This window comes from Chrysemys picta, chromosome 9, assembly GCF_011386835.1.
Source record: "Chrysemys picta bellii isolate R12L10 chromosome 9, ASM1138683v2, whole genome shotgun sequence".
In the NCBI taxonomy this organism is placed as follows: Eukaryota; Metazoa; Chordata; order Testudines; family Emydidae; genus Chrysemys; species Chrysemys picta.
Window position 1 is genome coordinate 54,797,329 of NC_088799.1, and position 24,073 is coordinate 54,821,401.

The window sequence follows — 24,073 nt, forward strand, 5'->3', positions numbered from 1 at the left end:
CTTGACAAAGCCCTGTCTGGGATGATTTAGTTGGGAATTGGTCCTGCTTTGAGCAGGGGGTTGGACTAGATGACCTCTTGAAGTCCCTTCCAACCCTGATATTCTATGATTCTATGACTGCATCTGGCATCTCACCCTGATGTCCCAACAACTCAATTGTAATATGGCAAAGACTAGATGGTAAGCTTATTGGGGCAGGGACCATCTTTTTTGTTCTGTTTGTACAGCTGATCCATGACTAGGGCTACTAGAGGAAGTTATTTTTCCACCATCCCCAAAACACTCTCCTGTCCTTCAGTTAACCGCTATCCTCACTTCCATGTTCTTTGTCATCTTCGCTCTTTTATGCTACTCCTATCCCTGGGAAGCCTCCTTCCTCTTGTATACCTGGTAACTACACAGTTTTCTAGACCCTCCTCAAAACTCACTTCTAGCTAGGTACAACTCAGGCACAACTAGCTAACCCCCCCCTCCATGTACCTAACTAGATGATACATTTATGAAATCTAGTAAACCTAATGTGACAGTTCTAATGGTCATAAGCTAAAGTTTTTGCCTCCAGAAATATCTAAGATTAAATATTTGCTTACACCCTCGGATCTTGGTATTATCTTATTTAAATAAATATTTAGATCATTTGTTCCTGTGTTAGATTCTAAATTCCTCAGGGGAGGGACCATAGCTTATTTTATAGATAGGGCTACTCACATCTGTGACATTTACACAAAAGATAGCAGGGGTGGCAGTATCCACTCTAGTTAAGGTTACGTGGGCATTTCTATTCAATCCCTTATTTTCAATCATTCAGATTTTTGTAGCTCATCTCTTTGGGCTGTAATTTTCTAGTTTTCATCTGCAACTTAAGTCAACTTACGCACTTCTTAATGTTTTTTGAGGTTTTCTGTCATGACAAGTTGTCATTTTTAAGTGTGTGTGTGGGGGGGGGGGAGGAGTAAGCTTTTCCAACTATTTAAAATAAATAAATACAATTTAAAAAATTGCAACTTTTTGCACCAGCCATTCCCCCATCCCCGGTCTAAACTGTTATGGGTAGAAAATTCAATTTTGGCATTGGAAGTAGCTTTTGTTGAGGAAAAATGCCTTTGAATGTTCCAGTGAGTATTGATTTGTCTTTGATCAAGTTATGACCCATTTTTCATGTGATCAGTACACTTTACATAGGGTTTATTGCTATCTGCATGTGGCAAACTTGGCTGTATTGTGAAGGTGAACATAGCTTGAGGCAAGGATTCTGTAAGAGCCCTGATTTAGTCCTGTAGACCAATGGTTCTCAACCAGTGGTATGCATACCTCTGGGGGTATGCAGAGGTCTTTCGGGGCTAATCAACTCATCTAGATTTTTGCTTAGTTTTACCACAGCCTACATAAAAAGTACTAGTGAAGTTAGTGCAAACTAAAATTTCATACAGACAATGACTTGTTCATACTGCTCTGTATACTATACACTGAAATGTAAGTACAATATTTATATTCCAATTGATTTATTTTATAATTATATAAAAATGAGAAGGTAAACAGTTTTTCAGTAATAGTGTTCTGTGACACTTTTTTGTATTTTTATCTGCTTTTGTAAGGAAGTCGTTTTTAAATGAGGTGAAATTTGGAGTATGCAAGACAAATCAGACTCCTGAAAAGGGGTATAGTAGTCTGGAAAGGTTGAGAACCATTGTTGTAGACTGCTGTACACTAACACCTAAAGGTTTGCAGGAGAGGGCTCTCTGCAACTCCTCATGTTTGTGGAAAAGAGCTCCTCAGTAAACAGGAGGGGGATTCATTCTTGCAGATCTCCAGAGGTCCATGGCACAGAAGGTACTACTAACAACAATATGTTAGTCTTAAACAGCTTGAAACCACCCCCACCTTTCTTTTTAAATAACTAGGAAATTCCACACACACCATAAGCCTGTGTTAAAAGCATTAAGATTGCATTTTTAAACACTGAAGTGTCTCTGAAACTGTAGAAAGTGTGTTGTGTTTTGAGAAACAGTATGTGAGCAAGTAATTAGTCTGTCATTGCATGCCATATGCACAAGGAGGCAGAATTGAGATTGCTCATACATTCTCTACCATATTCAGCCTTGCTTAATGTAGACTTCAGTATGGAACAAAAAATTAAAATGGAGTTGAGCCCATGCACTAAACCACTGCGACCCTAAATATTGTCTTTGTACATGGATCCGATTAGCGTAATGAAATAGAGGAGAGGTGAAATGAGGTACTTTATGATAGGAGTTACTGTAGAGTACTTGAAGACGAGGGAAATATGCATGAAGAGTGTGAAGATGGGAATTGGGAGGCAATTCAGGGACAGATCAATGGGTTGGAAATAATAAGTGGAGAGCTTAGTCATGGTTAAAAGGAGCGTTGAGTTCTTGCTGGATAGCTCTTGAGAAGATCATAAGTGAACGCTTGGTTTCATCCTACTCCCAAAAGAACACTTTTGTATGTCACAGGCCTGTCCTCTTCACCACCCCCACAAGCATTGTAGGTGTAATTAGCAGCATCTACTCAGGATACACATGAAGCGGGCATAGCTAGGAATCTGGTGGTCAGGATTCAGGTGCATTCTTAGATGTTTGTAAGCAGCTAGCCATGTGGCACCTGGTTCTAAACTTTTAATGGGTAAAACGTTTATTTGAACATTAAAAGTGTGCCGCTTCTTTGAAAAGCGTAATAAAAATTATGTTGTAGAGATCAGTGTTGTTTCTGTGTCCATACTGTTAGTTTTCAGGTTAAAAAGATGTCTTCCAACGATCAGTTTTGCTCTAAATCAAGTTTGGGTTTGTTTATCCTCACATGTAATAAAGGTTCTGATGGCCAGATTAGGCTATCCTTTAATCTTGTACAATCCCATTAGTCAGTGAGTTTGTATTGGTGTAACTTAATTAGTAAAATACTTATGAATTTCTGTTTCTAACAACAAAAAATACACAGCTATAGGGTTGTGTGGTATAAATGGAACACCAAATATGACCAGCTGTTTGTACCAACCAGTTCAGACTCCTCCTGTTTTACTCTACCACATATGCGCAAGTGAACTTTGAGAAGATGCTGTCCTTTAAAATGTGCAAAAAAATTTTTTTTTGGTCACATTCTCTCATATATTGGACAGGCAGCATGGTCTAGTAGATCTGATCCCTGTCTGGGGACCTGAGACTGGGGATTCTATTTCTGGCTCTACCACTGACTTGCTGTGACCTTGGACAAGTCTGTGCCTCTATTTCCTTTCCCTTGTGTGTCTAAACTGCAAGCTCTTTGAAACGGACAGTCTGTGTGTTTGTATAGCACCTGGCACAGTGGGGTTCCAATGAATAAATAAACTTGATATTAGTTCTAGTTAGTTCAGTAATACAAAAGGAGTCATTCAGAAATATTCATCACATTATCAAAATAAATTGTGACGGCTATTGAACCAAATCAAGTTTTTGTAGAAAATTCAGGTACTGCAAGTCATTTCTGGGAGTCCAGTGCTTGTCTAATGCTGTAAACTCAATTTTTATTATAAATAAAGGTAGTGGCAAGAGTCTTACTATTTGAAAGGTCACGGTATGAAATCTGATCAGTTTTAAAAATTAGTTTAAAGTAATTCTGGCATTACACTTGCCCTGAAGCACTCCCCTCTTTTCCATCTCCTCCCTCCCCCCCATCAATCTCTATAGACTTCTTTTTGTCAATATATTGTATGGGTTTTTCTTGTTCACAAACTTTTAAAGGGGAAAGTGACTATATTTGGGTGGGAGGGGAGTGAAACTGACTACACAAAACACTGGCAAATACACATAAAAGTAAAAAAATTAGACTTTTTCCCACTGAGTCTTCTTTTTTAAATAGTAATTTAGGCATATGTAACAAGAGTAGGAGAGATTCTGTGCAGACAGAATGGAATTCTTAGTCAGTCTCCCTGTAATCCAGTAGAGTTGAGGGTCAGAGCACAGGACTGGGACCAGGGCTCTTGGGTCTAAATATACATTCTGATATGGATTTCCTCCTGAGCCTTGGGCAAGTCATTATTCCAAAAATTAGACATCAAAATCTATATTTGGGTACTTAAATAAAAGGCTTGTCTCCTTTGGAGCTGGTGAGCATATTGAAAAATCAGGCCACTTACTTAGATTCCCCTTCTGTTAAATAGGTGCCCAAGGAGTGTTGTAAGGATTAACTAATGAATGAGAAGCACTTTAAAGATAAGTACTAAAGTGCTTATTATGTGAATATGCAAGAGTACTGGCATATCCTATGTGCACCTAATTCCTGGATGATGTCCTTTCAAGTGAATGGAAAATTAGGCCACAATTGGTCTGTCAACTGGCCATGCAGAAATCTTATTACCTAGGTGTTTAATGTGAGGTCCTGTGCACAGTAAGTAAACTTGAACCAGCTTTCCTTAACATATACAAGTCCTAACTAAATTGTCAATTAAATGAAGTATTAGAATTGGAATGGTAATATTGAGGTTTTAAATTTACAATTCACTGATACGAGTGGGTAGACAAGACAAGAAACTTCATTCTAAAAGTTAAAGCTTAGGTTCTGAAGAAGACAGTAAAATCTGGTGAAATACCCTAAACCTTTCAATTTGCGCCCCCCCCCCCCCCCCCATGAGTAATGCAGTTAGTGCAACCTCATGTAAGTAAATCTTTTTTTTTTTTTTTTTTAGGAAAGTTCATCACTATTTCCAATCTATCCTGGAGATGTGAGCATTCCTACTTTTGATAAAGCCCTCTTTTTTTCAACAGGTTTGACAATTCAGCTATCAGAATTACATTCTTGATCAAACTCCTACCATTAACTTGCAACCAACCAATCAGACAATGCCAGCTTTGTGACTCAAACCAGTAAGATCTCTTCCTGCGACTTCAAACCCTCCCATTCCTCCCCCACCCCCTGCCACTTGCAGTCTGAATGAGCATCAGAAAACGACTCCTGATTTGGCAGTCACACCAAAATTAAGTCTAACAACATAAAATCTAGAAAAAATGAATAGTGGGGGAAAAAGAGGCTGTTGTATAAATACAAGTCCCCAGTCAGTAGCTTTAGCCTATTTACACAGAAAAGGGGTCCACAAATTTTCCTTTTGAGTAACCAGGTCTTTCCTCTGCTATCAGATGTGACTCACTTCACTCTGTTTTCTCTGAACAAATGGTTAATTCAGATTTTTTTTCCATTTTCAGTCTTTTGCTTCTCAAGTTGCTTCCTCTCCCTATCCTCCTGGGCTTGGCTTGTTGAACTCAGTTAACCAAAGTGCGATTTTAATTTTTATATTTTTTAAACACATTTAGGCAACTTGAACTGCAGTTAAGCAGGTCTTCTAGCCCTGCCCTCTGTTTGTCAGGTGTTTGAGGATGACTTTTGCTAGTTCTGATCATCCTTTCTACTGTAAAGGGGTTTTGGTGAAGCCTGGTGCACAAATCGAACCCATCATTGCGGGCGTTGTTTCTGTCTAGCCTTTTGTTTTTAAATAATGTATTCTTTCTGTCTGCTTGAAGGCCAAAGAGTGTGGTCAGATGCAGAATAAATGGCTCATGATTAACATCCAGAATGTGCAGGACTTTGCATGTCAGTGTCTCAACCGTGACGTCTGGAGCAATGAGGCTGTGAAGAACATTATCCGGGAGCATTTCATTTTTTGGCAGGTGAGAGGCTAATAGAGATACGTTGAAGGTAGAAATTGATGGGAGTGAGGCAACAAAAACAAGCCTCTTGTAGTTTATAAACAAAACCAAACCCAGTGCTCTCTAAGAACTGCCAAGAAAGATTGAATTGTGGATTTAATCTCACATTACCGAAATGAGTGTATATTAAAACAATTTTAAAAGCCAGGTGTTCAAAACTAGCCTTTTGGGGTCTATGACCTTTCTACGCTAACAAAATCCACTTACTAATGTTTGGACAAGTTAATGGGAATTGTGTACATACAAAGTGTAGAGTATATGGGAAAATAAAGACACATTTTGTTCAGTTTTGAGGCATTAACTTTTTTCAAATTTGGTGTTCTGTAGGTATACCATGACAGTGAGGAAGGACAGAGATACATACAGTTTTATAAACTGGCAGATTTCCCTTATGTCTCCATTCTGGACCCCAGGACAGGTAAGATGAAGGACAATACATATGAACTTCAGACAGACTGCTGATTTGTAATCTGGAATGTTTAGTTCTGCTTGTTTTTGGCAGTGCTAGTTAATATGGGTTAAAATATGTAAATTATTTTGTAACATTCTAAATGTCTGTATACAAACAGCAACATTTTCTGAGAGGCACTGAAGCCGTTAAAGATTATGTGGACTAAGAATCTAACAAAAGAACTAAATGAATAAAAATCCAAGTTCTGCACAAATTTTGCGTAGTGACACTTGATTTCAGTTTAGCTTGCTAGCTTCATCTGTCCATTTGGAAAACAAAATTGGTAACACTTTTTGGCCAAATCATGAACTGGCTTTGAAGTGCCCTTTAAAGGGCTAATTTAAACCATGTTATAAACAAACATTTCTTTACTTGTGGTATTTAAAAACACCTTAGACCGTTAAAAGTGAAATAATTTTAAAAATCTGTTCACTCACTAGTGGTGCTCTTTGTTTACTATTTTCATTTCTCTCTGCTTGAATAATGCAAATCTGAAGTCGGTTATTTACTTTTAGGGTCTTAGTCTGCAAACTGACCTGAAGAAGAGCTCTGTATTGCTCGAAAGCTTGCCAATTTCACCAACAGAAGTTGGTCCAATAAAAAATACTCTCCCCCACCTTGTCTCTTTAATATCCTGGGACCAGCACTGCTACAACACCACTGCAAATCAAAAGTTAATGTCATAGTAGCATGTTAGGCACTACCAGGAGGCTCAGAAATGATTATTTTAGTCACATCTTAATTTTAAATATCAGTGCAATATTTGGCTTTGACCCTTTTTTGGAATGCTGGACAAAATGAATCTACTGTGGTGTGGTTTTTTTAAGGTCCCCAAGGAATCTTCTGATTCTCTTCCCCTCCCCCCAAACCATCACTGGTCCTCAATTTCCTCATACTGAATTATTGGTTTCTGTAATGAGTGCTGACCTGAGATTTCTTACTGCTAGATAACAATAAAAGAATCTGCTTTACTGAAACTCAGGCTCGGATAATCCTCCTGATTTTTATGTATGAAGGTTATACGTATAACTGAGGTTCTAACGGTAACTTCTCTCTAGTGCTCCTTCCAAAGGGATTGAATTGCAGTTTACTTAGGAGTCTTTATTCCTGGTGGGCTGCAGCCCTTTGAGAATTCCAAACCTCGCTATTCTGTTTAGAACTAGTCACTTAGTATGTGACTATAGGAAAACCAGGTTCTGATATCTACTCCCTTTCTTCACTGGCCTTTTCATTGCAAGCTTAAGAAAGACCTTGCAGTTGTATTAGGGTTGTTCCATTTAACCTTTTGTTGTATAAAATTAAGCCTTAGTTACTTTTGCTTCTCCAGCCTTGTAATCTTCCCCATTTATTCTTATTTTAAGGTAGACAACAAATAAACTTAACTCATTACAATATACGTTTATGGAAAGAAACCTCACAGATTGGGATGTCAGATCCATCCAGGCAAAAGATTGCGTTATTCACGTTGAAGAAATCTTAACTATGAATTTATTGTCTAAAAACTTGAATTTTAACATTCCATTCATTGTGTGTGGTATGCGTACATTCTTGCATACAGGAAAGAATCCATTACTTCTGTTCTGATGAGCACTTTAAACGGAGACAGGCTCGTACCTCTAGCTTGGTGGGGCCATGAATGAGGGTCTTTAGAGGATGTGAAAGCTTTGGAGAAAAGGACACTGCCTACATTTAGTATAAAAAAGGTGTAGGGGCCTCCATAAATCCACCCTTGCTTCCTCACATCAGTTTTGCAGAACAAAAATGGACCTTTATAAAAGCTAATAAGCATTATGTGCTTTAAAATAAATTTGTTTTATGCTCCTAGTTGCTAAGCAAAAATCTCTTGAGGGTCCCCTCAGTGAAATGAGGTCCAATGTTCCTGTGTGTTCCGTAGGCCAGAAATTAGTGGAGTGGCACCAACTGGATGTAACTTCTTTCTTGGACCAAGTGACTGGTTTCCTGGGTGAGCATGGGCAACTGGATGGACATTCTACCAGCCCTCCCCAAAAATGTTCCCGCTCTGTAAGTATAAGGCCTTGTGGGTAGGGGGAGGGAAAGAGGAAAAACAGCACATTTGTGTCTGGTCCAGTAGAACCTCTCATCCCACTGCATGGGAAATGCAAATAGACTTGTGTGAACTAACAAGTGAGTAAAAGCACAAAACATGCAGATAATGCATCAGAGAAAGTACTTTCTCTCCTTTTTGATCAGTAGTTTTGTTTTATTCATTACTACATAATCTGTAGTATTTGTTACAAATGTAATGGCCATAGTAATATGAGCTTTCATAACATCACTTTGCTATTAAAATTGCTAGGTAGAAATGAGAGGTTTGTTGGATTTGAATTATGAGGTGTAAATATTAGAAAGGGTGCACTATAATTTAAATGTTGTTTATTTGATTGATGTTACGGGGTGGGGAATTCTTCTCTGTAGTTGGGTTTTCAACCATCTGTGGTATCCCTAACCTCTCGACCCCCACACCTCCAAATAAAATAAGAACTAAGTGGTAGGGTTGGTGTCTTGGAAGGACGGACTGAAAATAAAGGTGAGAGGAAAGTACAGGTACTTTGCACTAGAGCTTGTTCTCCCGCCACCTGGTTCACTTGTACAGGTTTCTAGAATACAATAATCCTAAAAGGAAGCTTTTTAAAAATACTCATTGTGATTTTAATGTCATGCAAAATGTCTTTCAGTAAACTACTACAAATTTCAGTACTGGAGTTAATCCATGAAAAGTGTAGAATGCATAATTTCCTATTTAGATTAGTTAATCTCCATAGAATTGCCTCTTTCAAAATGATGACGCTTCTGTCGCTCTTTACACAATTGTTTTTCCTGCTAATTGTACCCCAGACCTGGATTCTTACAGATTCCAGAGGTTTTTTTGTGAGCAACTAAACTAAAACCCAAGCACCTTGCTGTAACTTGTGCAGTAGCTTTGTATGTGTCTTTTGAGTGATTCTTCAATATAAACTAAGCCCTGATGAAATTTGCAAAAAACAAATTGAAGGGGTTGCAAGCAGAGGACAGAACCAAATTACTGAGTGATCTGGAAAGGCTAGGTCATCAACTAAAGAAAATTTGGGACTAGAACTGTCAACTCCTGAGCCCTGGGAGAGGGAGAGATTCATCCAGCAGCTGCACAGATCACATTAAAAGAGTGGTCCCCACAATGTGGGGCACAGCTCCTTAAGGGGGTGCAGAGGAATGTTCGTGGGAGGGGCCGCGTTAGGCCAGCCCCTGTAGGGGCTGGGGAAGGAGCATTACCTACCTCCTCTCTGCCCCCTGGCTGCAGCCTTGCGTGCAACTGCAGACCCACCCTGGGCCACCAGCCACTACCTGCTGGCCTGGCTGCAGCTCTGGCCCCATCCTCAGCTCCCGACTGTGCCTCCTGGGGGGTGGGAGGCAGCAGGGATAAGGGAGGGTACTGCATGAAAAGTTTGGAACCACCACATTAAAGGGAGCTTATTACGACTTGCCTCTTTATTATAGACCTTTAGTACTTTTCCATGCAGACAAATACTGTAGCTGCCATATGGAAATCAAGACTGGACAGTTGAAAGAGCGCAGGTGATCAACCAAATTATAAAGGTTTGGGAATGATTGAAATAGACAGTACTTCATGATCAGCATTGCTTCAGAGAATATAGTGGAGTTGGGGAGGGGGAGATGTCAATTGTGGAGAATTTACGTATTTCTCAAAAAGGAGAAATACTTACAGGCTTTAAAATTGTAGAACAGCTGGCTGCCACACCATTTAATCATTACACACCTATCAGGTGTCACCTGAGAACCCTTTGTTAAAGTCCTCTAATTCCTGTTTAAAACATTTTGCTTAGTTATTTGTTTTTTCATTTCTTTGTTATGGCTATATCAAACAGGAGAGCCTCATTGATGCTAGTGAGGATAGTCAGATGGAAGCTGCCATCAGGGCCTCCCTGCAGGAGACGCATTTTGATTCCTCCCAGGTCAAACAGGACAGCCGATCAGATGAGGAGTCTGAATCTGAGCTTTTCTCTGGAAGTGAGGAATTTATTTCTGTTTGTGGCTCTGATGATGATGATGAGTCCGAGAATCCTGCCAAGTCTAGGAAGTCTCCACACAAGGACTTAGGGTGTAGGAAAGAGGAGAGCCGGAGGCCTCCGCCTGAGCCCCCCACAAGGACTGAGCCTGGAACAACATCAAACCATCGAGTAGTGTCCAGCATTGATGCTGAGATACTAGAGGAATCAGCTGACAAGCCTGACAGTGCAGTGGAGGGATTGGATGTGAATGGTGAGCTTTTCCCCTTTAATCGTAACTTTAAAAAAAAAAAAAAAAAAAAAGCTTTGCAACAGCCTTTTTATATTATCCAGCATGTTTAAGTCCTAATTTTAAGAACACTTTTTCTGTCTTTATCCTTATTTAAAGTTTGCCATTTGGATACATCCCTCTACTTTCAGCAGCATGAAATGACGTCGCAAATCCCAAGAACCTGTTAATCACTGAACTGTAATCTGAGTTTCTATTGTCCTGAGGGCCCATCTATATTAGAGAAATTGGCATTCGTGTAATGTAGATGTGTGTAGTGAGGCTCGCACCAGTGAGGTATGCTGCACAAATGTAAGTCCTTTTGCACTTATGCAGCAAATCTGCACTCGTGTGGTTGTATCGGTGCATATTTTCCTAGTGTAGATGGACCTCAAAAGTTCCTTTCCCTCCTCCTCTCCCCCCTCCCCCTTCTCTGCTGGTTGGCAGTAGGAATACAGCAGTTTTCCACGAGATAGTGCAGCAGTGTACAAGTAGAGAGTGCACTAAAGAGAGGGGAATGGTATTCACATCAATTTGGTATGCAAATAGTTATGATGTCAGCAGAGGGCTGCACCTTACTTCCCTTTGCTGTGGTTTCCCTGTGGAGATGGGGAGGAGGGGCGATACCAGTCACTGGTTTTAACTTAATCAAAATCCCTGTTTTCTTTCTTTCTTTATTTTTAAAAATACATATAACAGAAGTTCATCTTCATGGACCAAGCTTTGCAGCTCACCTTTAAGACTTTTTTTGTTAATTTCCACACTAATCCTCTTTTCCCATAGAGTGAAGTACACCATTTAAATGTAAAAAAAGCTCAATTCAGATGCCCTGTTGTTAACCTGTAGCGACTTACTTTACACTAGGACCGAAGGCACAGCTGATGCTAAGGTATCCAGATGGAAAGAGGGAACAAATTTCACTGCCTGAACAAGCTAAACTTCTGGTAAGTGAAGCTAATTGGAGATCCCTGTTTGAATGGAAGAGAGCTGAAACTAGATAATACTTTTTTGTGATGGCACTATGAAATTAGATTTAACCAAATATGAAAGTGATTGCTATAGATATGGAGGGGCTTGTTCTGTCAGACTATGAGGCTTCTTCCTTGCTATATAACTATCTTCCCACATTACTCCTGAGGGCATTCTGTGCCAAAAAAATAAAAATTCTGTACCAAAAATATTATGCGCACAATATTTTAAAATTCTGCAAACAATTTTTGTCAAATAAATGTGGCTGCTCCAGCATGGCATTGGGGAGCACAGGGCACTGGCTGTACAGAGGTGAGAGATCACTGTGCAGCTCCCCCTGGGACACAGACTCAGCAGTGAGGCTGCACCCAATCATGACACAGTGTAAAGACCGGGCCTGCCCCAGATACACCCCAGAGTCCTGCCCCTCTGTGACAGGTTCACCAGGTGTGGGCAGGCAGGCTCAGCAAGGGAGGATCCAAGTATGGAGGGGTTTAGTGGGCGGCGGGGATCCAGGTGTGGGTTGAGAGGGTTCTGTGTGAGGCAATCTGAGTGCGGGAAGCTCAGTGGGGGATCTGGGTGCAGGGGGGATCTGGATGCACAGGGGCTTGTTGAGGGATTCTGGGTGCAACGGTAATGGGACTCTGCAGGGATGTCCAGGTGAAGGTGGTTGGGGCTCAGCAGGGAGGGGCTGGGTATTGGGCTCAGTGGGAGGTCCAGATGCAGCTTGGTGGGGTGGGGATCTAGGTGTGGGTGGCTTGTCAGGGTGGTTCAGGTGCAGGGGGAATAGGGCTCATCGGAGGTGTGGGGGGGTTCTGAGTGGATGGGGGGGTGAGGTTTGGCTGGAGGGTCTGCATATGAGGGCAACTGGATGCACAGGGGTTGGGGGAGCAGCTCCCTGTACAGGGATCCCTGCAGCTGAGGAGCAATGGTTGCAGGAAGAAAGGGGGCTGGGGAGTTTGCAGAGCTTCCTTCAGCTGGGGGATAAGTCCGGGGGTGGATCTGACTTGTCCCCAGATGCCATGCAAGGGATGAGGAAGTCCCGCCCTCCCCAGCCCAGCCGGAGCTAGCAGTTGAGCCCGGTGCAGGGTAGGAGCCACCAGTCGGGTCTTTCACAGTCCCGCCTCTTGGCTCACAGTGACTTACCTCTCTGGTGGCTGCCCTGGGCCCCTTGAAACCATACTGCTGGGGAGGGTCGCAGGATAACTGTTGTGGCTTCCATGTCAGAAAGTCATTTTTCTGCAGGGAAGCAAAGAAATCTGCGGGGGACATAAATTTTGTGCATGCACAGTGGTGCAGAATCCCCCACAGAAGTACCACATGCAGACACTGCTGGTGGTTCTTTGTTCTCACTGCCACTTCCAGTCCCTATACAGGCTCCTCAGAGTCTTCCCTGGTCCTAATGCTGCTTGCTTCTTTCATACAGTAACCCTTTCTAATTAAATACCTTTTCATCTTAGCAACTTAAAGCATTTTACAAACATTGTTTCATCTTACTCCAGCATTTTAGGTATTCTTTATTTTATAGTGAGAGAAACTGAGAGAAAGTTGAGAGAAATTAAGTGACTTGCCCTTTGTGATAGATGGGAATAGAATACAAAACTACTGATGCTTGGGTCCTCTTCTCTAATTTTGACTCCATATTTCCACAGCTGCCCTCTGGACATAGATAATAGAACTTTCCCCATAGTGGGATCCCCCTAACATGGGAATTTTTTTGTCAACACAGTTCCTGGTGCTTTTCTGCACTGTTCCTCAGAACTGTTTACTATAGTAGGAAGGTGGTCATCTGGTAGCAATAGCATAACTCTCCCAAGTTTGAAGGCTTACTATGTTAAAAGCACTATTATACTACTGGCAACCAGGCTTGCTCATGAAGTGGGGTATGACCAGCAGTGACCCTGCAAACTGCATAGACATAAAAGCCCTTTCTGGAATTCTCTGATGTCCTTTTGTAATAGTACAAAACTTCAGAGAGCGTTTGCTCAACTCTAGGAAGAATTGGAGGAAGATTGCTATTTATCATGCATCATTTAGCTGATACACTTTTTTAGTATGGGAGCAAGGCATGGACCTTATACTCTCATCAGGAAGAGAGGCTCAACAGCTTTCATGTGTGTTGCCTTTGTTGAATTTTTGGAATTTCCTGGAGGGACAGAGTCACCAACATTGAAGTGCTCAAGTGGGCCAGTATACCCAGCCTGCAAACACTCCTCAAACAGAGACACCTTTGCTGGCTTGGGCATATGTGCCGAATGAATGATGGGCGCATCCCAAAGGATATTCTCTATGGCAAACTGGCAGCTGGTAAAAGACCCAAAGGATGCCCAAAATTGCGTTTCAAGGATGTGTACAAGCGAAACCTCAAAGAAATGGACATGGCTGTGGATAACTGTGAAGATCACACTCATAACTGCAGCCTTTGGAAACGAGCTTAACAAAGGTCTCCAGAGTTATGAGAAAAACAGCTTAGCAGAGGAGAAAAGAGCTCACAGAAAGCAGAACCCAAAGGGTTGAAACACCACCTTTAAATGTGTCAGATGCAGCAAAGATTCTCTCTTGATTGGGTCTCTTCAGCCACAGTCACGGCTGCCATAAAAATCATTACCGAGGACAGTGGTGTTGGCACAGACTGTTTCCACACTGGCGACTTATCAGGCAGCAGTGGATTTGCTGTGCCTTTCTGTTCCTGACTCTCCCCTTACTCAGGAACAGTCAACTATGGTAGCTTCCTTTTTCGGTGTCTTCAGCATCACCCAGACTGGTTGCAGACTTCTCATTATTGTCTGCATTATTGTCCATACCACATCATATCCCAAGGGCAGAGTTTGTGTGCTTCCTTCTCAGTACAGGGAGGTTAACCGGCACCCATACTATCTTTGGTACTGACAACGATTGCAGTTCTGTCTATATCTGGAGGTCCGGTACCAGCTTCGACTTCAGTACCAACATCTGTTTATGCACTGCATCCGAGTGCAATCACCCATCACTACTTGAAGTGCTAGCTCATGTGCTGCTGTTGGTTCCAGTGATGCCTATATATTGGGCTTTGGATGTGAGTGGCTCCGCCTAGAATTGCTCCTCCATTACCTTCAGACTACTTGGAAAGTTCTTCAAGATCAAGTTTGGAGACCTCTCCCTCTCCTTCACCTTTGTATTACTGCTCTCAAAGCTTGAGACATCCTGGGGTATCGCTCCTGCACTATGGTTAAAGACTCTTGGCCTAGTTCCTAATGGCCACCAATGCCATACCCCAATCCACAGTGGCCTCCTTGGAACCCCTGGGAGGTTCCTCAGTTTGTGAGGTCCTGATCCACAACTCAGTCCAGGACAGGGTCGCCTGCCCCTGATAATCTCCCTGCCTGAGCTGTTTATGAACCAGTCACAGACTGAGGGGCTCTCTGAGTTGGTTCAGCTTGAGCCCTTGTTACAGACACGTGTTGCCACAGAGATTTCACTGGTTCTGCTAGTGTCCTCTTGCTTGTTACCAGATGACATTGCAGTGCCAGATTCTTCATCTCCGGTGCCTGAGGATTTTAAATCCTATCAAGATCTATTGAGACAAATGGCTTTGACGGGTATTCAGACTGAGTTTAAGGAGAAAATGCATAAGTCAGTGGATATTCATTCCTCAGCTCCAGGAAGAATGTTTCATTTATAGGGAGAGTCAGTCTTGGAACTACAAAGTCTCTGTGGACTACCTCAGCATCCTTAAAACCTACTGTGAAGTGTACTGATAAAAGGCGGTATGTCCCCCCAGGTAGGGTTTTGAGTGGTTTTTTTCCCCCTCAAATCTAGCCCATAATTCCATTGTTGTGATGGTGGCAACCGAAAGACTGCATCAGAGGAGGTATAAATCTACACCAAAAGACGACAGTCTAAAAGGTTAGATTTCATGGGGAGAAAAATTTATTCAACCTCTTCATTACAAGATATGACTTAGAAAATTGCAACACTATGTCCAAGTTTACAGATGAGTTGCCAGAATCCTCCAAGGAAGAATTGAAGGCATTCATTGTCCAAGGCTGTTTGGTGGCAAAGACTTCCTTGCAGTCGGCACTGACTGTAGCAGACCCTTTGTCCAGACTTTGTTCTCAGTAATGATACCTCATGGCTGCAAAATTATGGCATAGCTCCTAATGTCCAACACAGCATAGAAGTCCATTTTCTAAGAAAACTGGTGAGACTTTTCATTTAAGGATTCTCATGCTATTTTGCAGTCATTGGGAGATTTGTACCCTGGCCACAAAGAGGTGTCATTATGGAGGTCACCAGCAATATCATTCATAGCAGTGCTTCCAACAGTCATCCTATCCTGCTAGGCAGCAAGAGTTCCCCAAAAAGGGATGTAAATCATAGAGGAGAAAACCCGCTGGGTCCAATTTTAATCAGTCAGCCCGCTCTCTGCTAGTTTCAGGCAGGGAGTCTAATTGACTTGCATATCTAGAGTGGCATTCCAGTTATGACATTCTCACCATATCCCTTGAATTCAGGGACAGGCTGTCTCACTTCTGCAGTCCTTGGGAAACCACTACTGAGTCCTACGCACTGGGGGATCAGGTTATGCCATCCAACTTATGTTCATTTCCCATTCCTACCTCCCTACCCCATCCCTTTTCAGGGACATCTCTCACAAGTCCAGACTCTGTGCGCTTTGGGAGCTATAGAGGAAGTTCCTCCTTCAGCATTGGTAAGAGGAATTCTATTTCCTGATCTTCAAATCCAAGGGAGGGGTGAGATCTATTCTCAATCTTCCAAGTCTCAACAAACTAATGAGATTCTGCATGGCAACTCTAGCTACAATATCTTCCTACATTGAAAGCAATATACCAAGTAATTGTGATCCACTCTTCAGGCTGCCTACTTCCATGTGGCAATTTTCCCAGCCCACAGGAAGTTTGAGATTTGTACTGCCAGGTCGTCCTCATCAATTCACAGTGCTCCCTTTGAGGCTGAAGATAGGCCAACACGTGACTCCTCTACCATGTCCAGTTCACCCGTCATCTTTTTGATCAGCTAGGTCTGATTTTGAACAAAGGGAAGTCAACATTAATGCCAGCACAAACAATAGAGTTTATTGGGGCCTTGCTTGACTGTACGAATTTGAAGGCTTTCCTGATGATTGAGAGACTTCAGGTAATTTGTCATCCATCTATGCTTCCAGGCTCACCCTTCAACTAGAATCCGCGTATGCTTGAGATTGCTAGGGTATATGGCAGTGTGCACTTTCATAGTTCAGCACATGAAATTGCATCGTCCTCCTTTTCAAGCCTGGTTGAAATTAGTCTATCTCCGAATTGTCAGTTGATGGACAGCTTCATAAGGATGCTACCAAAGATTCTGGACTCCCTAGAGTTGTGGAGAAATCAGATCAATGTTTGCCAGGCTGTTACCTTTGCCCACCCTTCTCCAACCAGGACTACAGTCACTGATGCATCCACAATGGGCTGGGGAGCCCATCTAGGGACATTAAAAGTTTAGGGTTTGGGGACTGAACAGGAAGTTTCTCTTCATAGCAACGTTTCGGAATTTTGAGCCATTTAAAGTGAATGCCAGGCCTTTCAGACTGAGATCACGTGCACAGCTGTTCACATACTTACCAGTAATACTACCACAATGTATTATGTGAACAAGCAGGGGGAACTCACTTCAACCAGCTTTGCCAAGAAGTGAATTCTTTTTGGCACTCTGGCATCAAGGAGGGAAAACTGAGAGGTCTGCCAGGAGCTAGGATTCACGATGTGACAGAGAGACTGCAGAGACTCATCAAGCCCTTGGAGCGCTACCCCTTCCTGCTTCTCCACATGGGCACCAATGATACTGCCAAGAATGATCTTGAGCGGATCACTGCAGACTATGTGGCTTTGGGAAGAGGGATAAAGGAGTTTGAGGCGCAAGTGGTGGTCTCGTCCATCCTCCCTGTGCAACGAAAAGGCCGGGGTAGAGACGGTAGAATCGTGGAAGTCAACGAATGGCTACACAGGTGGTGTTGGAAAGAAGGCTTTGGATTCTTTGACCATGGGATGGTGTTCAAGGAGGAGGAGTGCTAGGCAGAGATGGGCTCCACCTAACGAAGAGAGGGAAGAGCATAGTCGCAAGCAGGCTGGCTAACCTAGTGAGGAGGGCTTTAAACTAGGTTCACCGGGAGAAGGAGACCAAAGCCCTGAGGTAAGTGGGGAAATGGGATACCGGGAGGAAGCACGAGCAGAAGAGCGCAAGAGGGGAGGACTCCTGTCTCATACTGAGAAAGTGGGACGATCAGTGAGTTATCTTAAGTGCCTATACACAAATGCAAGAAGCCTGGGAAACAAGCAGGGAGAACTGGAAGTCCTGACACAGTCAAGGAACTATGATGTGATTGGAATAACAGAGACTTGGTGGGATAACTCACATGACTGGAGTACTGTCATGGATGGATATAAACTGTTCAGGAAGGACAGGCAAGGCAGAAAAGGTGGGGGAGTTGTATTGTATGTAAGAGAGCAGTATGACTGCTCAGAGCTCTGGTATGAAACTGCAGAAAAACCTGAGAGCCTCTGGATTAAGTTTAGAAGTATGAGCAACAAGGGTGATGTCGTGGTGGGAGTCTGCTATGGGCCACCAGACCAGGGGGATGAGGTGGATGAGGCTTTTTTCTGGCAAGTAACAGAAGTTACTAGATCACAGGCTCTGGTTCTCATGGGAGACTTTAATCACCCCAATATCTGCTGGGAGAGCAATATAGTGGGACACAGACAATCCAGGAAGTTTTTGGAAAATGTAGGGGACAATTTCCTGGTGCAAGTGCTGGAGGAACCAACTAGTGGCAGAGCTCTTCTTGACATGCTGCTCACAAACCGGGAAGAATTAGGGAAGCAAAAGTGGATGGGAACCTGGGAGGCAGTGACCATGAGATGGTCGAGTTCAGGATCCTGACACAAGGAAGAAAGGAGAGCAGCAGAATACGGACCCTGGACTTCAGAAAAGCAGACTTTGACTCCCTCAGGGAACTGATGGGCAGGATCCCCTGGGAGAACAACATGAGGGGGAAAGGAGTCCAGGAGAGCTGGCTGTATTTTAAAGAATCCTTATTGAGGTTGAAGGAACAAACCATCCTGATGTGTAGAAAGAATAGTAAATATGGCAGGTGACCAGCTTGGCTTAATAGTGAAATCTTTGCTGATCTTAAACACAAAAAAGATGCTTACAAGAAGTGGAAGATTGGACAGATGACCAGGGAGGAGTATAAAAATATTGCTCAAGCATGCAGGAATGAAATCAGGAAGGCCAAATCACACTTGGAGTTGCAGCTAGCAAGAGATGTTAAAAGTAACAAGAAGGGTTTCTTCAGGTTTGTTAGCAACAAGAAGAAAGTCAAGGAAAGTGTGGGCCCCTTACTGAACGAGGGAGGCAACCTATTGACAGAGGATGTGGAAAAAGCTAATATACTGAATGCTTTTTTTTGCCTCTGTCTTCACTAACAAGGTCAGCTCCCAGACTGCTGCACTGAGCAGCACAGCATGGGGAGGAGGTGACCAGCCCTCTGTGGAGAAAGAAGTGGTTCGGGACTATTTAGAAAAGCTGGACAAGCACAAATCCATGGGGCCGAATGCGCTGTATTGGAGGGTGCTAAAGGAGTTGGCAGATGTGATTGCAGAGCCGTTGGCCATTATCTTTGAAAACTCATGGCGATCGGGGGAGGTCCCGGATGACTGGAAAAAGGCTAATGTAGTGCCCATCTTTAAAAAAGGGAAGGAGGAGGATCCGGGGAACTACAGGCCAGTCAATCTCACTTCAGTCCCTGGAAAAATCATGGCGCAGATCCTCAAGGAATCAATTCTGAAGCACTTAGAGGAGAGGAAAGTGATCTGGAACAGTCAGCATGGATTCACCAAGGGCAAGTTATGCCTGACTAACCTAATTGCCTTCTGTGACGAGATAACTGGCTCAGTGGATGAGGGGAGAGCAGTGGATGTGTTGTTCCTTGACTTTAGCAAAGCTTTTGATACGGTCTCCCCCAGTATTCTTGCCAGCAAGTTAAAAAAGTATGGATTGGATGAATGGACTATAAGGTGGATAGAAAGCTGGCTAGATCGTCGGACTCACGGAGTAGTGATCAATGGCTCCATGTCTAGTTGGTAACCAGTATCAAGCAGAGTGCCCCAAGGGTCGGTCCTGGGGCCAGTTTTGTTCAATATCTTCACTAATGATCTGGAGGATGGCGTGGACTGCACTCTCAGCAAGTTTGCAGATGACTCTAAACTGGGAGGAGTGGTAGATATGCTGGAGGGTAGGGATAGGATACAGAGGGACCTAGACAAATTAGAGGATTGGGCCAAAAGAAACCTGATAAGGTTCAACAAGGACAAGTGCAGAGTCCTGCACTTAGTACAGAAGAATCCCATGCACTGCTACAGATTAGGGACCGAATGGCTAGGCAGCAGTTCTGTAGAAAGGGACCTAGGGGTTACAGTGGGCGAGAAGCTGGATATGAGTCGACAGTATGCCCTTGTTGCCAAAAAAGCTAACAGCATTTTGGGCTGCATAAGTAGGGGCATTGCCAGCAGATCGAGGGATGTGATCATTCCCCTCTATTCGACATTGGTGAGGCCTCATCTGGAGTACTGTGTCCAGTTTTGGGCCCCACACTACAAGAAGCATGTGGAAAAGTTGGAGAGAGTCCAGCGGAGGGCAACAAAAATGTTTAGGAGGCTGGAACACATGACTTATGAGGAGAGGCTGAGGGAACTGGGATTGTTTAGTCTCCAGAAGAGAAGAATGAGGGGGGGATTTGATAGCTGCTTTCAACTACCTGAAAAGGGGTTTCAAAGAAGATGCTTCTAGACTGTTCCCAGTGGTTCCAGATGACAGAACAAGGAGTAATGGTCTCAAGTTGCAGTGGGGGAGGTTTAGGTTGGATATTATGAAAATCTTTTTCACTAAGGGGGTGGTGAAGCACTGGAGTGGGTTACCTAGGGAGGTGGTGGAATCTCCTTCCTTAGATTTTTAAGGTCAGGCTTGACAAAGCCCTGGCTGGGATGATTTAGTTGGGGATTGGTCCTGCTTTGAGCAGGAGGTTGGACTATATGACCTCCTGAGGTCCCTTCCAACCCTGATATTCTATGATTAGCCACACAGTGGCACACTTACCCCATGCTCAGAATCAGTTAGCCAACCACCTCAGCAAAGTTTTCTTCCAGAATCATGAATGGTCCCTGAAGAACAAGGTGTTCAGAGATTGTGGTATTCAGCAATTGACCTGTTTTGCAACAAAGGACGAAAAGAAATGCAGTCAGTTTTGGTCTGGAGCAGGGCTCAGTCTGAGCTCTTTAACCAATGCCTTCCATGTGGGCTGAGGACTGGAGATGATGTGTGCTTTCCCCCTGTTCCTGCTAATTCCTCAATTTATCCTCAAACTGAAGCTGGATCATGTCACATTGATACTGTCTTAGCCGAACTGGTGTGATGAGTGTTGGTTCTTGGACCTTTTTCTGTTCATCCTTCCAGACCTTTTCACCTCCTCCCAAACCTTCTGACACAATATCACAGTCAGATTTGGCATCCAGCGCTGGTCAGTCTACATCTCTTGGCAAGATCTCTTCCCAGATCTTGAACCAAGACGATTGCTGCATCCTGGCCTCCACCCAATGTCTGTCAAAACCTGGTGGTCCAAGAAGCTAGTAGGACTATAGCCTCAGCTTAGACACTACCCACAGGAACCCTAATTAGAGGATCACCCAGCTCCACCAATTGGTCCAACCACACTGTTTCAGGCCAAAGGAGGCACAGGAAGTCGGTCTGAGCAATAAGGTGACTTCCTGTTATGGCTGCATTGGACCCTGCTTGTGCCTGTCTCTTTCACCTAACCCTGTTCCTGATTCCTGTTCTGCTCCTGGCTCCTGCCTTACCTCTCTCTTCACATCTGTTCCCACCATGCTCCTATTCTGTGCTTGATCCTTGTGTCTCCTCCAGTTCTTGCCTCATCTCCAATCAGTTACCAGTCCTGGCTTCAACCCCAGCCTCTGACTTGTGACCTTGACTCTGGCTTGCCCTTGGCTCTGGTGATTGGAAGTTGACTCTGGTGCTGACCCTTGGCTTCATTCCCCACCCTGGACATCTGCTCCGCCCACTAGCCATGACTCCTGCTATGACTACTAGGCTGGACCACCTACATCCCATTCCATAACACATAGATGAGGAGGAAGAATAATGCTCAGAAGCAGTGTAGTAGAAAGCTCTCTGCTACGAGTACATATTTGGCCAAGTAGAAGTGTGTTTCAGTTTGGTCTCTAGCTCGAGGAATCTGGCCAAGGCCAGCACTCATTCATGACTCCTTGGATTATATATTATCTGTTGCATTTTAAGTCCTCAGGTCTGTCTCTAAGTTCGTTCAGGGGTCCACTTAGTGGCTATCTCGGTGTTCCACCAGCCAAGACAAAATTGACTTCCTTTGGATAACTGCCCTGTGGCTAGATTTTTTTTTTTTTTTTTTTTTAAAGGTGGTGGTGGTGATCTCTTCCTTCCTGATAAACAGCACTGTTCTGAGACCATAATTCAGTGCTGGCTGCCCTCACAGGACATCCATCTGAGCCCTTGACAACCTGTTCTCTGTCCATTCTTTCACAAAAGACAGGTTTTCTCATGGCAGGACCTCTGTACATACAGTTTTTCAAGAATAAGTTGGCCCTAAGGACACGTAAGAAATGTTTGTCTAAAGTGATTTCATTTTCACCTTAACAAACTATGTACTCGCCTGTAGTTTTTCCTAAACAGCCCTTGAATACAGAGGAACAGCACCTTTAAAGATTGGATGTGAGATTGTTTGGCATTCTATTTGGAAAGGACTAAACCACTGTTCACCTTGGCTCTTTGTGTCTTATGTGGATTGGGTGAAGGGTCAGGTGGTTTCTGCGCAGACGATCTGCAGATGGATTACTTCTTACATTACAGCAGCATATGGAGTAGCTCAGTCTATCCCTCCACAAAAACTGGTAGCTCATTTGACAAGGGCCCAAGCGGCTTCAGTCGCATTCCTCAGCGTTTCTACATTGGACATGTACAGAGCAGCTACCTGTTCTTCAGTGCAGCTATTGCGACTGCATCTAGATCAGATGCAAACTTTGGAAAGGCAGTCCTTTGGTCATTCTTTAGGTAGATGCTGAGCCCCACCTCCTTCAGTTACTGCTTGTAAATCACCTGAGTGGAATACACGTTTGCAACCACTCAAAGAAATAAAAACAGCTACTTACCTGTTCTGTAACTGTTGTTCTTTGAGATGTGAGTACAGATGTGTATTCCACGACCTACCCTCCATCCCCTCTGCATCGGAGTCTTTAGCCTTGGGATTCCAGTGGGAGAGATCTGATGAGGGTGAGGTTGGTGCTGCCCTTTTATAGGCATAGGAAGGTGACTGGGTCAAAGGGCATGGAATATATGTCTGCATCCACATCTCGAAGAACAACAGTTACAGTACAGGTAAGGAACCTTCTTTTGCATGTACAGCCTTAAATATACCCTTTGTGCATATGAATTCTGGTAGTCTGTGATTAATAACTCTTCCCCTGATTACAATAAAATATATAGTTAAAAAACAAATTCTACCACCTTGGCTAAGGTCCTTTGAACCTTCTGAAGGCTATTGTCACTTACACCTTTGGGCGGGTTCCCTCTGGGGTGCCACCTGCAACTGAGGTACCACTGAGCCCCCCTGACCTACCAGCCTGGGCTCCCTATCACACTGTGCTGCTGTGATAAGTTGCCAAGCTCTCCAAGCTTGCTCTTTCACCAGCATACACATAGGTAGGGACATACCGAGCTGCAGTACTTACAGGCTGCTGTGATCAGCTCTGCATGGGGAGGTTACAGCTAAGGAACGGCCCAGCTGCTCAAAAGCACACCACCCTTTGGAGTGTAAACCCAAAATTATACTGCCTTGTAGTGGCCAGAGATCTGTACAGCGTAAGCTCATGAAATTCGCCCCCTCCTTCAATGTGGAGAGGAAATATGCAACAGCTTTCTGCTCCAAGTTATAACTCCCACACACTGTTTTTGCTTTATTACAAACCACATTTATTAACTACAGAAAGATAGATTTTAAGTGATTATAAGGGATAGCAAATAGATCAAAGCAGATTACCTAGCAAATAAACAAAAACGCAGTGTACTAACGAAGTAGCGAATTCTCACCCTAAATTATTATTTAAACCAGCTGCAGGCTCTTAAGGGGCAAGCTGTACTTGCTTGAACCTTAAAACCCCAGGTACTGCATTCATAGGTTAGAAATCCCTCTAGCCTAGGTCCAGCACTTCCCCCCCCTCCCCCCAGTTCAGTACATTTTACTATACAGTTGGCTGTGCACGTGGGCAGCCTTACTTAGTGGCACACTTAATATGTACTGCAAAATGTGCTGATCCTTATGCAGTTGTCAAGCACTTTCAGTCAAATCAGAGCCAAGTTCCAAAGACAGTTCTCCATGATGGCTGTTTCCATGCTGAATTGTTTTTTACCCTCCGTGGTTTGTTAGTGTTGTCCAAAACAGTCATAAGAATTGTTTATAATGACGAAAAATTGCATTTTGAAGTTAAAATGGAGACGGTAATTAATGGCAGTTGCCATTACACTAACATTGAATGTGTTGAAAACTCAGACTATTCAGCCTTTAATTTTTACCAGTCTGGATATTGCTTCA

At 43.3% G+C, this 24,073-nt stretch overlaps 1 protein-coding gene across 4 annotated transcripts in view; it reads left to right on the plus strand.

Annotated features, from left to right (window-relative positions):
* Positions 1–24,073, plus strand: part of UBXN7 (UBX domain protein 7) — a 67,211-nt gene that overhangs the window by 15,699 nt on the left and 27,439 nt on the right. For 2 of the 4 annotated variants that reach the window (XM_024108383.3, XM_042853401.2), the window contains exons 6-10: positions 5,508–5,654; positions 6,021–6,111; positions 7,970–8,166; positions 10,029–10,422; positions 11,302–11,381. In XM_024108383.3, coding sequence (XP_023964151.2) covers positions 5,508–5,654; positions 6,021–6,111; positions 7,970–8,166; positions 10,029–10,422; positions 11,302–11,381 — 909 coding nt within the window. The remainder of the gene's footprint in view (positions 1–5,507; positions 5,655–6,020; positions 6,112–7,969; positions 8,167–10,028; positions 10,423–11,301; positions 11,382–24,073) is intronic. The other 2 variants (XM_005303616.4, XM_042853402.2) reach the window with 1 other exon arrangement.